This window comes from Sparus aurata, chromosome 4 (assembly GCF_900880675.1).
Source record: "Sparus aurata chromosome 4, fSpaAur1.1, whole genome shotgun sequence".
Taxonomy (NCBI): domain Eukaryota; kingdom Metazoa; phylum Chordata; class Actinopteri; order Spariformes; family Sparidae; genus Sparus; species Sparus aurata.
Window position 1 is genome coordinate 6,506,722 of NC_044190.1, and position 18,561 is coordinate 6,525,282.

The following is an 18,561-nucleotide window of genomic DNA, read 5'->3' on the forward strand; positions in this document are numbered from 1 at the left end:
CCACTCTGCAGGTTCTACTCCACTGGACCTATGTGGTATCTTTATAGACACTGATGTCACAACGTTTGACATTGTCTCAAAATTAAAGCAGTTTTATATCGACTATTATTTAAAATAGTATATCAAGCTTCTGCAAGTTTTATTATCTCAGGATCTCGAAATGCTGGAAATAAAACTGATAATTTTATTTTTGTTTTCTGTAAAGAAACAGGCTGTTTTGTGAATTAGAATGCAATGCAATCATTTAAAATTAAAACATTCTGTCTGATTCTGTTGTTGTACTCTAGATTTCTCCTTAAAGTCCCTCCTGACTCAGAGTCAATGATCCCAGCAGTGAACAGGGAGATAATCCGAGGCTCTACTGCTGATTCTAACAGGTAAACACTCAAACACTTTTTTAAATGCAGACAGAGTTTTGACATCTCTGAGCGCAATTTCATCTTTCTTTGTTTTTTAAGAAGTCCATTAGTCTCTAAACTACTTAAACACTGGTGGTTTTATTTATAAAAGCCACCAAATATCAAACACACAGTAATATTACCTGCTCCTGTGTGTCTAGACTTTGTCACGGGGTGTTCTTCATACATATTTTTGGTTAATATGTACAAATTGCCTCATCCATATTGTAATTCATACACATACATAATTCAGTTTGTATGTGACCTTCACTAGATAATTGATGAGGTCCTATCCTAAACCACAACAGTCCGTTTTCTTGTTCGTACGTTTTTCCTCCTCACAGCCGTTTGTGGTCCGTGTTCATGTTCACTGTGACTAACAGAAGAAGTTGGTGAGTTGCTCAGTTACTGCAAGTCTTCATATAAGAGAACCACACAGACAATATCAGGACTTCATTATAATACATTTTAGAAACATTTAAGCTTTCAGTTATGATGTTGAGTTTCAATATAAGTATGAAGGATGTAAATATATTAATGTGTGTGTTGGACAGCCTCTAACAGCTCTTAAACACTGCTGTCCCCTGTTGGTGAACTGAACGTCCAAAACATGAGTAAACATGATGAAACAACACACACACACACACACACAGTGGACTTCTTCAATGAGGCGAGGCAGTCATTTTCTTTATATTCTCCCTTTTAATATGAAATACATGACTCTCTATAAACATAACATTTATCCACATATAAAAGCATATATCACTATGTACACTCAACCTTCATTAAGAGGCCTATCATACAAACAAGCAACGTCCTGTCACTATTCAAAAACTACCCTTTCTGTATTTTAGCAGTGATTGTCGCAGCAGGTCCTTCACATTTATTGAGCTGCAGGGACTCCCAACAGCAAAGGATTGACACCTTCACTAGAAATGTCAAAACAAGGAAAATTCATCATTTAACCTTATTGCTAAGCTCCTCCAAATATCAACACTTGCAACTGCACAAATGCCAACATTACCATTTTGTGGACCAGAGATTCTTAAACTGGAACAGCCATTGGAACTGGTTTTGGCATTTCCACTGAACCTGACACATCTACACAGACTGACAACAAACACTTGATTATCTCAGAATTTTGGTTTAAAAAGTGAGAAGTGTTGAACTGACATTCAATATTCCTGAAATGAACGACATGAAGAAAGTGCCCTTTTTGAGTGTAAAGTGAACCGTGTCGCACATGAGATGTCTGTGTGCCAGTTATCCAAATCAGAAGCTGATGACTCGAGGCTTTATGTCCAACTACGAGCTAGAAAACCTAAAATAGCTGATTTAGCTCCTTAACGAGTGTGATCTTATAACAAAGTTTTTTAGCCGCTGTGCTAATTCATGCCTCCACTTTGGATCTACTCTTTGAGCTTCTGGGTTTGACTGGCTCTACAGGTCCCGGGGAGCCTGGAGGATCTGTAGGCGGGCTGGGAGCTTTATCCACATCAGGTTCTGGTTCAAGGGGCATGGAGGGACCTTTGGAAACTCCTGAAAAAGACCAGAGCAGAACAATTGGTCTTTTCGTTCCCAATGATCTACACAAGTGTAATAGTGTAAATAACCTATATAATTTCACCTGTCTGTCACCTGGATGTTGGTGTTGGAGAGAGGGGCTGACCTGGGTGCGCACATTGAAGTTTACCGCACATTTAGCTCACAGTTTCTACCATTTTTTTGTTCTTTGAAGGATTTAATAAAACCTTTCAAATGGAACAACTTGAAGTGGACATTGATAATTGAACGGTGCGTAATAGAAAGGGTTAATCCTCCCAGTTTCAGCCTCTCAGCAGCTCTAGGAAGCAAGAAGTCAGTATAGTTCTACAGTTTATGTTCGAATCTTCAGTCTGTACTTTCTTGTATGTATTTATTGTTGCATTTGTGTTTGTACTTTTGTCTTTTACATATTTGTTGTTGAGTTTTATGTATTTTAAAAGCCCATCTAGGGACAGGTATGGCAAATTAGCTTGGGCTATAAATGTTGTGTACTGTGACATCAGTATATGCTGTATACCTGTCACTATACAGACAAATAATAATAAAATAAATACACCTAACATCTGGCAGCACAGAACTTGATACAGATACAGTTAATCTGCATTTCCATCTGGTTGATACTTGCTCCTTCTGCCAACACTCCAATTAAAGCCTGCACAACAGATGAATAAAGTGTGAGTTTCCTGTTCTAATGCGATCTCAAGCTGGCAAGTGCAAAATTACAGATCAGAGCTCTCCCGTGAGCTACATTAAAACCATGCATGTGTTGGAAATGGAGGACTCATTATTCTAGCATGTACTAATACCCTGTTTCGAGTCAGACTGCTAGAGTACAAACTGTAGCGTCACAATGGCTTTGCATTGCATTGCTTTATTTATTTACCCACATTGTAACCAGGAAATCACATAATTTTCAGGGGCACTTTTGTTGAACAGCAGCCTCACGTGACAGAAAAGTTAGACACTGTTCAGCTGCATTAAGGGGTCAGTGGTGGTCTTCAGGTTAGAGAAAAGAGCTAGTGACTGGATTGTTTGAACTTTCAATTCCCTCATTATCAACTTTAGCAACAACATTTCACCCCAAGGCTGAGAAGTTCTCGTTAAGGACACATGGATGAGATGTACAGTGGACAGATGCCTGTAGAAACAGAACGTATCCTTCATTTTTTTTCTTTCATTTGAACAAATTACATTCTTAATAGCTAAACTTTAGCCGATGGTTTTGAAACCCACACTGAACTCTGCCTGTTTCAGGGTCAGTTCCAGGGGTTGGCTGTTTTCCATATACAGTGTCTGAATTCTAATAACCACCAAGATACAGCAGGTCCCCGGCTGTCATAGATGAGTCCTGACCTCCAGATAAATCTATTTACAGACTAGCTGTTACAGCAGAGCAATAAAGATACTGACACCAGTAAATACACACCTCCACTTTAAATAGCCCATAATTGTAGCGGTTACTTGACGACATACTGCTTAACATTAACTAGTTGCATTTACAGGCTATATTTTTGTATATTCACAACAAGGTGGTTGTTAAGTGAAAGACAGAAGTCAGCTTGAGTTGTGTCATCATGTAAAATGTCTGTCACTGAACATGGGTCCATTGTTCGAGTGTTATTTGTCAACTGCTAAACAAAAGTGGTAGAAGCCGTGGCGCACAGGCTTGTATGCACTCCTGTCCACTTATTTTAGTCCGCTGTAAACTGCATCAATCATTTCAGAGCAGCCTTGAATTTATTAGCTTACCCGTGTGTCCTTTTTACACACCAATAACTTTCATTTGTTGCCAAGAATAAATACTAGATAGAGGTTAGCGTCTTTTTTCACTTATTTCATTTCTTCTACTTCAGAAAAGAGGCTGTGGATATACAAGGAAGAGGTTTTCAAATGAAAACTCTGGCTTTGGTTTAATGACAAGAGGTGGAGACTGTGAAATTTGTCATCACCTGCACTGAGAGTCTGACAAAATAATTTATGTGCTCTCCTCACTTTGAGTCTGTGCTCAGAACAAAAGTGAGATATTCAGCTTCACTGTGTCGCATCAGGACACGACTGAGAGTTGGACCTTATTTCAGCCTCACCACGAGAACCAGAGGCTTCACCAAGGTGACAGAATTTCTACATCCCATGCTGGTAGTTTGTACCTGTTGGTAGCTGGATGTTCTTGTTGTAGCTTGCAGCAGAAGACATGGCCTGGCCCAGAGCTTGGTTGGTACCAAGGGGAGCCCCAGGAGTTTTGGCTGCTGCTGCAGAGTTTGGTTTTGATTTGGAGTCCTTGCTTGGTTTTGTCCACACCAGAGTCTCTGTCACCTGCAGGGCAGCTCCCATCTTCTGGGCCATGTCCATCAGCTGGTATTGACAATTGGGAAAAGACTTGTAAGTAATGGCTTCAACAGCTGACACTGAGACATCAACATAAACAGGATCCTAAATACCTCAGAGTCAAATTCAAAGTTGCTACTGCTGTCTCGAAGTACATTGACTTTCCTCTCCATCTCCTGATACTGATCCAGAGCTCCCTTCTTCTCGCCGTGATTATAGAGGAAGATAGCAAAGTTCAGGTTGACCAGAGGGTTGGATCTGGAGGGGAAACAAGAAAAAGTGATTAAACTACAGACTCAAATTCAGAAGTTCTAGTTTTACTTAAAAGGTGTGAGACAGACTCACTCGTCCATCGTCACAGCTTGTTCATATGCTCTGGTGGCATTCTCCACATCCTCCAAGTTGGTCAGAGCCACTGTTAAGACAGAGCATAGAGGTGTAAACTTAGAGACAGGACTACTGTCAATGACTGCTCAGCAAGCAAATGATTGCATTCACATTCATCATGTTCAGTTTGTTGTAAGTAGCATGTACTTTACCTGCGAGCAACATGTAGAGGTCCCCCATACGTGGGTTCAGGTTGATGGCTGCGCTAAGGAAGTGGAAAGCAGAGGCATACTGCTGCATGGTCAGGTGGACCAGACCCAGGTTGTACAACACTTTCCAGTCAAAAGGAGACAAGTAGTGCGCTCTCTTCAGACAGCTGATGGCCTGGTGGAGAAATGAAGTTGGGAGAGAGAATAAACAGTTGACAGGACTGTTAGGTGAGTGTTTTGATAATATCTGATCCCCCAAAGGACCTGAGAAACAATACATTCTGTTAATGGTAGATTTATAATTCACAATTCTGGCAAAGTCATTAAGTCAGTTTTTGATGACCTGGGAATTATATTCAACAATCAACTATCTTTGAATACAAAGAAGAGAAGAAAGTACAGACAGAAGGCAGGATCTCTACAGAAACAGACACTGCCACAAACTTAAGCTACGAAAATGGGTTTTGTGGCGCTCCAGTCTGTGGTTTCACTCTAGTCCAGTAATCAACAGATGGCAGTAGAGCACCAAGAAACATAGTAATGTGCCGACAAAGACAGTGAAGAAGAAGACTGCGAGCTCGTTAGTGTGGATGACATAAACACAGCAGGTTTCAATCTTAAAACAAATCGAAAACATATCAGATATCTACATGTTTTTTAGACCTGAAGGATTCACACTACTGGTTTTTGGTGAGTAACGCTGAATATAATCAGAAACTTTGTTTATTTACAACAAAGCTCCACAGCGCCCTTTAATGTAAAGCAGAGATGTATTAACAACAACATGTACTGAAAGTAAAAGTGCTCTTCCAATGTCCTGTTGCAGATCAATGTGTGAGCAGTACTTCACTGTTTTAGCTGATGAAGTCAAAGATAGTGTTTTAATAAGTTATTCAGTTGGTGTAGTCCAATTGTTCCCAATCACAGAGTCTGGCCTCCCAAAGAGTAACAAGATAAATCTGAGCAGTCGTTAATAAAACACGTTTCTGCAACACAAATCTGTATTCATTATATAGACTTTTCTTTTATCTGTCATTTTTCTCAGAAACATTGGATAATTTGATCTCTTTGGAGCTCAACTGGCTATTTAAATGAACACTGAGAAGATTAGAAGAGAAATGTCTCGTTGGTGGAGCTGCTAATAACTCAGACAAGCCCCAACCAGACACTGCTTTATATAAGAATATTTAACAAGCTCATCAGATGTTTTAAACAGAAAACTTATGCTCAAAAGTAAAGTATCATAAAATGAAAATAATCCAGTCAAGTAACTTAAAAATGTCACAGTAACTGTACAAGTTACTTTCCACGACTGCTGGTGTTTAAGAAACTTATGCCAAATGTCCCATCGAAAAGAACGAGTAAAAATTAAATACTCGTCCTTCATTGACAAAGTGAAGCGTATTACTCACAGCTACATATTTCTTTTTTCCAAAGAAGCACATGCCAATATTGTTCCAGAGAGGAGGGCTCTCAGGCACAGCACATGCTGCCACTCGGTACTTGTTCATGGCCACATCAAAGTCCCCATGAGTCTGCATCATGCTGCCTGCAGCCAGGATGGCCTGGGAATAAAAACAATGATTAGAGACATATTAGAGGAAGATGTACCCTTTGAACTTGCACATGATGACAGACCACCTGACAGAATGACCTTTGATTTTGATTGAATGGCTTTAAAAGAAGTTCAACTCATTGTCTTTGGGTTGCTTAGTAGCAAACTAAGTTTATACCAGGGTGTAACATACCTTATAATTGTTGGGGTCAAAAGTGAGGGCATTTCCAAGGTGCTCAAAAGCTTTTTGGTATTTCCCCAGCTGGCGAAAACACAAACACGGAAAATTATATCTCATCTCCTTTCCATTTTTAAGTTTCTGACACCTACAGTAAATGCCAATCTTATCTTGTAGTGTTCGTTGTTGTGTACACATAATTTCACTGAAAGGATATAAAAAAGAACTAGCTACCTGTAAAAACAGCAGGCCAAGAGTAGTGAGGAGTTCAGTATTCTCAGGAGAGAAGCTGGAAGGAGAATTAGACACGCTGAATGAAAAATGCCACTTTATCTACGCCTGTAATTATACTTAATGCCGGCACTTATTCTCCAGCAAACATAGTTTATATTCAAGGAATCTGCTGATTATTCAATCAGGATTTGATTCAGCACAAATGTGGAGTATTAATTATAACCTGTGGGGGGAAAGAAAAAAAAAAGGGAGGAAGAGGCAGATCTGCATTAAAATAAGATTCACAGTGGTATATCTCATTAAAGGCATCATCAGCATTTGGGCACTTGATTAATTCATTTAACCCCAACAGGAGGTAGCTACAATGAGCTCTATTATAGACACTGATGTCATTTCCTTATTTACACCACAGCCTAGTGTTTAAATATTCAACATGTGAATAGAAGTGGAAATTAAGAGAATTTATACTGAACTGAAAAGGCCCCTGGGTTAGAAAGTGTCAAAGCTGAAGCTTTTTGTGAGATTCGAGGAGAAGCACTTTTTGAGAAGAGCTCAAAAGGCTGGAAATCATCAGATACAGTCATCAAGTAACCAAACTCCTCTGAAACAGCATGTTTTATACAAATCTCTTCTGGTGTTTTGAAAGAGTGTCATCATGAAGAGAGCTATCATGTTGAGGCTGTGTAAGATTTGGGTGTATTTTATTGATATCATTTGGGTTTGATGAAAAACTCAAATTCCACAAATTCCTTTTCAGATGTCTTCTGTGTTTTTAAACATTGTTCACATTTGAATTCACTTACTCCACTGCTCTCTTGTACACATCGATGGCCCTGTCAGTGTCTCCAGCCAGCAAATGAACCTTCCCGAGCATCATGAACGTCTTGTCGTGCTTATTTATCTGGAGAGCTATGTTTAGATGCTCTTCAGCCTGACAGGCACAGAAAATCTGAATTAGCAAATCAAATCACAGGAGAAGTGACTACAATTTGCAGACACGTGTTGGTAAAATACTCACATTTTTGAAGTCTTTGATGAAGAAATAGCACAACCCCAGATTATGATTGATCTCCTGGGGTGAAGAAATGTCAAATTAAACATGGGGCTTTGGTGCATGCTTAATTGAACAGGGCTGGATAAAGACTGAGCTGCATTTTACTCTCAAATAAAAAAAAAAGCAGCTCTGTGGAATACAGATTCTATAGTATTTCTGACAGAAGTATTAGGGGGACAGTTTGAATTTCAAAAACACGCTTGTGTGAGTGATTAATGGTCCTGCCTTGCTCGTGTAATACAATTTTTATAGGCTTCAGAGTAAAACAGCCCTGGATCCGTTTGTAAGTTCAACCATGAAGTTCTCTTTGTAAAAAAAATGATCCATGAGTAAGAAAAAGAGCTTCAGTCCTGGTGTTCCCCATATGAAATATGGAGAGACACTCTTGGAAGAACATCACCCTGTGTGTTCAAACTGAAAGATGAGAAACATTAACACTTTCCCTTACTAGCTTTAATGCTGCCTTCCATTGCAGGTCGGAAGTCGGTATTTCTGAGTCAGTGTTCCAGACCTCTGATCTAAATGCGTCTCGGTTTGTTTGCTCAGGAAAACATGGACAACCTCAACAAATGGATGTTTGCATGGTGAGTCTGTGAACTTCACAAGAAACTCCAGCAGCTGATTTAACAGATTAGGGCACTTACACAGGAGGAGTAGGCTCCTACTGCCTGATCGCAAAGACTCTATCAAGCAGAAATCAATGGAATGGAATAAATGAATGGAAATTAAAATGGCAACTACAACATTACAGCATGTTTCACAACACCAACACTACATTAGGTAGAGAGTGATGAACCTTTTGTTTTCTTCCCATTCATTTTATTTTAACTTACTTATCAGGTGCATTTACATGTGATGTTGGTGTTGTTTCTCTCTGTTGATTTTGTTCAGATTATATCCTTTTATTGACATTTCTTGAAAAAACGGAATAAGGAATGAAAGGGCAAAGGATAATTGCTCACTATGCGCGCTGACATGCTGCTGTAATGTCCTCTGTGAAGTCGGGCTTGGTGAATCTCAGTTTCGGAGTTGTTTCATTGAACTTTTCTGTGGCGGAGGTAATTTTTTTCCCAGCTGTAAGGCCAGCGCGATGCAGCATGAGACAAAGTAGAAACTCAGTGTGTGAGTGTTTCTTTTCTCTTACCCAGTCTTTCTCGTTGAGCCTTGCAGCTTCATGATAGAATTCAATTGCTGCTTTGTGCTTTCCCAGGAGAAATCTACGGAAAGAAGAAACAACAATAATCCATGTGAGAAATTAACCAGTATTAATCACTGCATGCTAAATAGATTTTTACACCAGTAAAAATAGTCACTGGGGATGGATGCATTTTATTACAGTATTAAAAAAGGTTCTGGTCATAGCTGACCTGCAGTTTGACTGTATATTTCTCTCTAATGTCTGTCTTGTTAGTAAATGAAGAAGGATTGTTGCACCCTGGGATCCAGGGCAGTAGACTCACAGTGATCTGGCCACTTGCTTGAGATTGTCAGTGCTGCTGGGATTAAGGATAGCACAGCTCTGGAACAGCTCCAGTGACTGTTGGATCTTGCCCTCAAGACGCAAGATTAGTGCTGTGGCAAGATAATTAAAACACAAGAAGAGAGAGAGCTTCATCTACATGAGGAAGTAAAAAAACATTAAAAATCAAAGGCACAGCATGGGGTCCAAAGAGCAGATTTTGAGGGAACTAAATGATGTATTGCGGAGCTGACGTGTCGACTACCACAGAGCCTTCATTTGATGTAGATATTAACATCATACATTTTACAGGTGTGGGAGGGGCGAGTAGCTATAAAACTCGGCTCACCTTGAACATATATGGCATATTCACACATTCCATTAGTCTCCTGCAGCTGTTCTTTGATGATCGCCTACATGGACACAGAAGGAGAGAGAAATTCTAAAACTGAAGTGGGCGTTATTCTCTACATGAGTGAATTAAAATACCGCTGAAAATAATGGCTGCTATTGCAGTCCTGCTGAATACTACCTCCAATGTGATTCAGTCTCTTAACAAGTAGCAGCTCCACCTAAGACTAATTAAGTTTATTGCACCCTGTTCTGTACATCTGCATACAACAGACTGCTGACTGTATTTTTGTGCCTTTGCAATGACCAGCAGAGGCAGCACTCTGAAAGTTTGGTATTTTCCTGACCTTGAAATTTGCATTGGCTGTGTAATATTTTGGTGCCGAACTCAGAGCACAGGGGGCACAGTTGGCTGGAGAGGTTCAAACAGATGGGAGTTCATTCGAATGAGGCAACAAAGAGCAAGTATTGGCATTCTGGTAAAAATGTGGCTTCAACTTGAAAAGAAACGTCTCAGAACCACATCTGTGTCTGACAAACCATCACTCTGATGATTTTGTCAACAAGAGCAAACTGAATGCTTGAAGCGAAAGAACACAACTAACAGAATACTGCTTCAAATGTAAATGATTTGTGTTTTCAGTAAACATCCTTCAGTTTGTACATGCTTTTAAATCTGCATCAACAAATTGTTTAATGTGGCTGAAGAGGGAACGCCAGTAACTCAGCTGAATTATGTTCGGCTGTGCTGAGGGTTTTTTTTTTATTCAAAGCTTCTGATGAAGTTTTGAATGAAGCTTTGAATGTCTGCCACTTTTTTTTTTTTATCAGTTCTTACCTCAAATAAAACAAACAAACAAATACATAAATAAATCCTGAAAAATCCTTTTGAATAAAATGATTTATATGATTAAATGGAGCGCCCAGAGCCAAGCCAGTGCAGATAGATAATGTGATCTTTTTTTCTTTTTTTTTACTTTACTTTAGCGCTAGAGCCAAAATAGATTTTCCATTATGGTGGTAATATAAATGTAATCTAAGGTACTGTTACATTGCTGCTAAACTGACCCATTAAACAAAACAAGAACAAGAAAAACAAACAAAAAAAAACATCGTTTAAAAGCTGATGTATAAATCAGAAGTGAAGTGTACGTAGTAAGTGAAGTTCCAAAACTTCAAACTATTTGGTACAGCCATAATTTATCTAAAAATTTATTGGCCTGACTCTTACTGGATATGTTGTACACATGCAGCCGTTTTTGTTAATTAAATCTCTACAGCCATGTGAAGGCAGCAGGGCGGATATGTTGACAGCACAGTGCCAGTGACAGCATACACCTCCGTACACATGAGACTGTGTGACTCTAACTTGGTATTCTGCCCGAGAAACATTGAGTTTCTGGGGCTCATTAGTCCTGTGAGCATGTCTTTATCAGAGTAACGTTTGAAAAAGATAAATCAGCAGTTCATGTTTTATTCTTGAAATGTATTACAAGGCAAACACTTCTGTCACATTTTAAGATATGATGTAACCGTCTGCAATGTGAAATAGAAACAGTAAAAATGAAACTGAAATTGATGTGATTCATTCATTCATTCATTATTTCTATCATCATTGTATTTATTGTCTGTTAAAAAAAGAACACACCATCTGCCTCTGGCTGCAGATTTGTGTTGTTGTGTTCACATTCTACCACTCTGAACCATCCAGAGAGCAATATTATCTCATGAAGCTGATTCTTTATTTGTCGAGCTGGTTGTCATCATGAGTAACTGTGGTTGGCTCTGCTGTTTTAGAACAAACGAAACCAGAGATATGACTGTCTTGTATGTATCCATCCCAGCGTCCTGTGATCTGTAGTCTATCTCATGAGATCCTTTATAAGAAAGTGTTTAGGAATATTCCAGTAAAATATCTTAAAAGTACAGTCATCTGTTCAAAGATTTTACCAAGTACTGGTTTCATGTAGGAATCCACAGGTCAATACAGTTTGTAGGACATAATGAATACATTGTTAGACAGAAGCCTGTACATGTCAGCCATTCATCATCTTCATTATGTTTAAAAGGTCAATCAGTCCAACACTAAACACAGACTAAACCACGGGGAGGATGGTGGAATGAAGGTACTTTACCTTACAGGTATCATAGTCTTTGCGGATGTAGTGCTGGTGGATTAGCCAGTTTCTCCTCTCCACAATGGGAAGCTCTGGAGCTGAGAGGAAGAATTAAAGAAAGGTGGAGAAGGAGACAAAAATGTAAAGATTCTGTGACGCTATAAAGCTTATTACACTCGACAGTTCAGACGATGCCTTAGCTGAATGATTAATCCTGAAGGTGCCCTCCTTTTGCAGTCATAAGTACGCCTCTGATCTGACAGTTACACACAGAAGAAACATGCAGACCTACATCCACAGGCTAAATTTAAGTCATTTATACTGAGCACACTGTAAATCCTAGCTTGTAAGCAAGTGTTTACTTATAAACTGACGGCTCAGACTATCATGAATTATGTCTATTTGGACTATTTATAATTCATACAGTCTTTATTTTAATTTGCTGGCTGAATAAATAATCCTCCCTCTGCAGTCTCTAACTGGAGTCTTTGATCTGACAGTTTACATAGATGTTAACACTTCAACCAAAAGCCACGGCTAAACTGTAATCAATTCATCCGCCACGCTATAAATGTCACCTTGTAAGCAAGTTTGACGTTAGATACAGTGTTTCTTCTTCCTGTCACTCTTTTAACGTCTCGGCAGGGTGAGATAGTCTCCCGGTTGCCAGGGCAACAGTGTCTCACGCAAGCCAGGTGCTTGTGACAGAACAGAGAGGGTATAGAGACAGGCTGGAGGTATAAGCAGCACAATACAAAGCCAGCTTTAGAAAGGGTTAGGTAACCTCAAGAACTCCACCATAATGCTCCAAGTCTCTATCCCAGTGGAGTACAACATTTCATTTCACAAGGAAGCAAGCGTAATTCCAATTCGAGCGAGTTTGATTCTGGTAATCCTGTTATCTTGCACCTACTACCTTCCTCTGAGGCTAAAAATAGGATTCACGGCAATGTGAAATGAAGTACCAGGCTAGGAGTCTGCCACTGACATTGGGGGATTGTATTAACGAACTGCCTATGTAAAAAAATACAGTGTGAATTACACTAAAGCTCCCTTCTGTTTTTATCTGCCAGCGCTTCAAGCAGAGCTCTGTTGATTTGCTGCTAGAACTGGAGCCTCATCCAACTACTTCAGAGAAATCCTCTCCATCGCTGAGTGTGAAACTGCACAGGCTTCACACATTTGCCCCGTCAAGATTCGGAATGGCCCTATTTGTAGAGCCCTAATCCGCTTTCTTCCTGCTGAGACAGCAATAATATTCTTGTCTCTGGGTTTCAGCTGTGGCCCTGTGGTGCTCGAGTCTCCACACAAACAAAGCGGGGCACATTTGGTGAGGAAAGATGGGGATACGTGTCTGACATGTATTCTTAAAACTACTGTATAAAAGAATAGTAGAAAGGAGCAAGGAAGAAGAGCACAGCATGACATCTCCTAAATATAGTCCCTGTGAAAAACTTCATCCCAAACATGGAGGATTTTTCATTGTTACAGTTGATCTTGCTAACGCTAAGACAGATTTACCATCCATGTGCTTCAACCATCTGTTAAAAGGGGATAAGAGCGAAGGAGAGGCATGCTGAGATCAAAAGACACATGGGGAGAGTGTAATAGGAAATATGATGAAAATTATTTTGGAAGTTTTACCAAAAGAAACTTAAAAAAAGCCTTGATCTAGTCAAAACATTTAGTTTCATATTCAGCAACCGACACTTTTTCTCCCCGAGATATGACAAAAATGAGCATCAGTGTCTTGAAAAAAGACTAAATAAGGCCGACTGCTATTGAAACTTGATTCTATAAAATTGAGACGTGCTGGAAACAGGGGAAATTACCTTATGCCACTGGCAGGGGTTTTTTTCAGCCGGTTTAAAAGGAATTGATTCGAAGTCTTTTTTGTAGACATGCTCGTATTTTTGCAAACCCTCTTGAGTGTTGCCCACTAAAAAGGTAATATCCGCACTGCACAGAGTGAGATACTACAACATCATGTAGCCTACATGTTGTACATCACAGAATTAATTTTGCATGTGCATTACATTTTATGATGGTAATAGCTGATGGAGACAAGTAAAGATTTATGGCTTTTTATTATTTTTTTCCCAAATTTGGAGACCTTTGAAAAACTCATATTTATGTGACTATGCACCAAATTTCATCATCAAATCACAGTTTGTATTCTAGTGTATTCTAAGTGAGAACTAAATTATATCACTGATTATATTTTGTATCACCGTGTACAAGGCCTGATGAAGTCACAATTACCTGAAGAAGGTATGAAAAGACTGCAATTCTATTTCTAACTCAGCAGGTGCGTTTACATATCGTGTTCATTCACGTCAAATTTCTAAGGTTACTGTATTTTTATAATTTTTTTTGTTGAGGTCTAAGCACATGTACATGTGTGACATATGACAGATTTATATTTAATTTTTACATTTACTTGCGTTAGGTTATTCTAAGTATTTCATTCTCAATGGTTGTTGTCATTTCTAAGATCAGCTGTGAGTGTTAAAAGCAGTAAAACACTTGAATATTTTTGACTTAGATACGTAGCTTTCAGTACTTTGCTCATATAATGCTTCTATTACACTAACCAATTAAAATCCATTTGTACTTTCCTTTTATATTTCTTCATTAGGAAGCCTTTGTCCTATGCATTATCACTCTAGGGTTATTAATTTGAGGAGTCTCCTCCAATTACATTAATATACACATTTACATTAATTATCACAGTAAAGGCTCACATGCCCTGCCAAATGCATGGAAATGCTGTATAACAGAAAACATAGCATGTACTTAACTGTTCTCAGAGGATTTGCATTTTTTGTTGCACTGATAATTATAAAGCTTTGTCAAACACAAACAAAAGGTTAATCCCTGAGCAACAAAATTAATTGGTTAATGGGGCATCAATTATGCTCACAAAATATTCTCAATAATCAAACACATTTTCCACACAGAAAATGATCTGGACCAGGCAGTACGCTGTACTTCTTCCTTCTAGGGACGGTCGAGAGAAGGGCGAGGGTGACCTCTGCAGGACGATTAGTTCAAAACCCACTCAAGTATCCTTAAGTTCTCGACAAAGTGCCAGAAATGAACCACAAAACAGCAGTTATGTTGTTCAACAATCATTTCAGAAGATGACTTGCAAGTGTCAACTGTAACATGGTACCTTTAGGTGCTCGACGTTTCTTGGCTTCAGTCGCAATTGGGAGCTGAAATATATGAAACAGAACATAGACAAATGGATAAATACCAGTGTCGATCCGTACATGTCACAGCAACACATGCTTTATCAGCACTTCCCATGAGCTGAGGTATGTATGATGGCCGCACCAAGACAGATTTACCCCACCCATAAAAGCTTTGTGTGTTGTATCTTCAAGATGAAAGGCTGTGTGGAAATACAGGTGAAAGTTCAGACTCTCTGCTCCAACAGTGTGTTCATGCTCCATTTTACAGAATAGAGAAAAAAAAAAATTTCTCAATTACAAGTTGTTGTACAGAATGTCTTGTTCAGGGACTAAAAAGATAGGAGTTTAAAACCCACTGTGAGGCAACAGATTTTAACTGCATATAGTCCTTGTATATGGCAAAACAAATAACAAACTAAACTGCTCTGCACCAACTTACTCTACAGGTTCATTCAGAGGGTTACAGTCCTAAGTGGAACAATATCAGCAGCTGCCTGGTAGTATTTCAATGAAAAGCCTACAGAATTGTTCCCTAATCAGTCTAAAGAATTCTAGAAACCACCCTTGGGCAGATGCTTTGATATTATTGCTAAATTCATAAACATCATTCACACCAGAACCATGGTCATCATTGTTGTCTCAATTAAGGGGAGACTGATTATCAGTCCTGGATGATTACTGCAGTGTTTCCTCCAGTATTTTCTGAGACTGTGGCGCGGGCGGGTGGGGGGGTGTACAGTTTGGGTCATCATAATGTAATATTTTTACTTATGTCATAGGCTACTTAGGGAATTTAGGGAATGCTCTCACACAGCCATCATGAACTCCCCTGCATGGGCTTGGAATGAAGATTCATGTTGTAAAGAAATATTTGTATTATTTGTTTCAAGAGAGGAGTTATCCAAGTCAGAGTCCTGCACGGGTGAAAAATAATGTACTGTGTCGGACACCTGAAGAGGCGGGTCGGGTTTTACGATTGCCATTTTCAAGGCGTCACTTATCATCAGTCATTATTAGCGACACAAATGATAAGCATTTATATTTCATATGAGCTCATTAATACGTGCTTGCGCCCTCCCAGAACTCCCATTCCCCACGCTGTCTTACTTTCACTTTTAAAAATTGCGTCCGTCCAATTTTCCTTCGGACGTCAGTATCAATTTATACCGGGTTGGCTCGGGTACGAATGTAATTTGTGCTACTGTCGGAAAACGGGTCGGATGCGGTTATAAGTATGGCGGGTTCGGGCGGGTTTGCAAAATAAGACCCGTGCAGGACTCTGCTCTAAGTGACCATTTTAATCCTCTAGCTAATTATCAAGCTAAATATCCAACATGCTAGTTAACGTCAAATACTGCTGTGGAAGACGACGGTAAAATATTTCCTTTCTCTAACACTAGATTTATTTATGCCTGAATTTTTAAGGTGTGGCGGCTTTTATTTTGCCGTGGCGGTGCGCCACAGTCAATTACATGTAGAGGAAACCCTGTACTGGGTCGATCGATATTCAGCATTTTTCTGATATCAGTATCTGTGATTTTTCTGCAAAATTGCTGACAGAATAAACAAGTTTTAAAAATGTGCTGATTAGCTCTGATGCAGCATCCTCTCACACAATATCCCACCCACAACGAAGTAACTAGTAGCTCAATTTATCAACTAAATGTCGTAGAGAGGAAGTGTAAAGGAGCAGAACATGGAAATAATCAAGTAAAGTTCCAGAATCCATCACTGGTTGTTCATCAATCAAGTAAGACTGCAAAAACCCTTGAGGCATTTGGGCTTTTAATCAAGAGATGCTAACTTTAATGCAACTCTACAATTTACTTATAAAAAGTTATCCCACTGACAATATACTCCTTTATTGCTTGTTCCCACTGTAAAGTCTACAGCGTCACAGGCTGACTGATGGAACATTAATGGTGGAATCTTACATTTCTTGTTGTCTGTTAGTCTTGATCAGTTATTGCACCCACACAAATTCTACTCACTCCACATGAGTAAGCTATGAGCTGTGAGGCAGCTACCTTGTGCGCAGGTGGATAAACGCATGCGCAATGCCTGTGTTTTGCTTCGCATCATATTTCCCACATTTAATTCACTTGTGGATCGCTTGGAGTGCAGCCACTGACACCATATTGTATTGATACTCGGTGTATTTGACCACATCCTGAACGCTGGATGTTACAGCCATGACGGCTGGTGTTCGTGGTAAAGCCCGCCGTCGTTACTGTCGAGCTGACAGTTAGATAACCCGATCTGACCGAGCTCCGTTACGTTACAGTAACTTAACAGGCGTGTGCTAATAATGATGGTCAGCAGAGAATAATCGGACAGACGCATATCTGTTGTTGGCACCTTCCTGTGTGTGCGGCCGTTAGCTCTCAGGTTTGAGCTTCAATGTGTGAGATTAGAGACGCAACCAAGTTGCCGCTAGCTTTGGTTAATCAACTTAGCTCCGACTTAGACCTGGTTAGCCGAGCAGCTAGCTAAACTAACACTCACAAGGCGTTAAACGACAGCAATACTCACAACTAACGTAACGTTCGCTCAATAAGTGTCACACTGTCACTTCTACTGACGAACTGTGTATGTGTGTGCACTCCACAAAACGATAACTAGCCTTGGTTCTGCACTCACCGCCGTGGCTTTCTCCTCGTCCGCCATCTTGGGATGATCAACACTAGAAGCTGTTGTCATGGAGACGTCAGTGGAATGCGGAGGTGCAGCTGCCGGTTGGATTCTGAGTGCAGCTCAGTGTGTATACATATACATATATAAACTACCAGTAAAAAGTTTGGCCACATCCTCTCATTTAATGTTTTTTCTTTATTTTCATGACTATTTACATTGTAGATTCTCACTGAAGGCATCAAAACTATGAATAAACACATGGGGAATTATGTAGTACACAAAAAAGTGTGAAATAACTCTAAATATGTTAGATTCCTCAAGGTAGCGACCCTTTGCTTTGTTGACAGCGCTGTAAACCCTTGGTCTTCTCTCAATAAGCTTCATGAATGTAGTCACCTGAAATGGTTTTCACTTCACAGGTGTGCCTTGTCAGGGTTCATTTGTGGAGTTTCTTGCCTTCTTAATGGGGTTGGGACCATCACTTGTGTTGTGCAGAAGTCAGGTTGGTACACAGCTGACAGCCCTATTTGGAAACTGTTAGAATTAATATCATGGCAAGAGCCAATCAGCTAAGTAAAGAGAAACTGCAGTCCATCATTACTTTAAGAACCGAAGGTAAGTCAGTCCGGAAAATTGCAAAAACTTTTAATGTGTCCCCAAGTGAAGTTGCAAAAACCATCAAGCGCTACGACGAAACTGGCTCACATGAGGACTGCCCCAGGAAAGGAAGACCAAGAGTCACCTCTGCTGCTGAGGATAAGTTCATCTGAGTCACCAGACTCAGAAATTGCAAGTTAACAGCACCTCAGATTGGAGCCCAGATGAATGTCACACAGAGTTCTAGTAGCAGACACATCTCTACATCAACTGTTCAGAGACTGCACGAATCAGGTCTTTATGGTCAAATAGCTGCTGAAAGCAACAAGCAGAAGAGCTTTGTTTGGGCCATGAAACACAAGGAATGAAGATTAGACCAGT

The 18,561-nt window shown here is 39.7% G+C and overlaps 1 protein-coding gene across 2 annotated transcripts; it reads right to left on the reverse strand.

The window, feature by feature from the left end:
- Positions 1 to 1,077: 1,077 nt before the first annotated feature.
- bbs4 (Bardet-Biedl syndrome 4) lies at positions 1,078 to 17,692 on the reverse strand. Of its 2 annotated transcripts, none has more exons than XM_030414601.1 (16): positions 17,590 to 17,692; positions 14,928 to 14,970; positions 11,771 to 11,850; positions 9,634 to 9,697; positions 9,286 to 9,397; positions 8,970 to 9,042; positions 7,790 to 7,843; positions 7,575 to 7,702; positions 6,772 to 6,826; positions 6,553 to 6,621; positions 6,217 to 6,369; positions 4,808 to 4,979; positions 4,614 to 4,683; positions 4,382 to 4,526; positions 4,091 to 4,295; positions 1,078 to 1,937 (listed from the first exon to the last, which is right to left on the reverse strand). In XM_030414601.1, the coding sequence occupies exons 1-16, from the start codon at positions 17,647 to 17,649 to the stop codon at positions 1,789 to 1,791; spliced, it is 1,632 nt and encodes a 543-aa protein (XP_030270461.1). In that variant the 5' UTR covers positions 17,650 to 17,692; the 3' UTR covers positions 1,078 to 1,788. The 2 variants fall into 2 exon arrangements, with proteins under 2 accessions (XP_030270461.1, XP_030270462.1); XM_030414602.1 differs by having other exon boundaries at positions 11,776 to 11,850; positions 17,590 to 17,621.
- Positions 17,693 to 18,561: the final 869 nt, after the last annotated feature.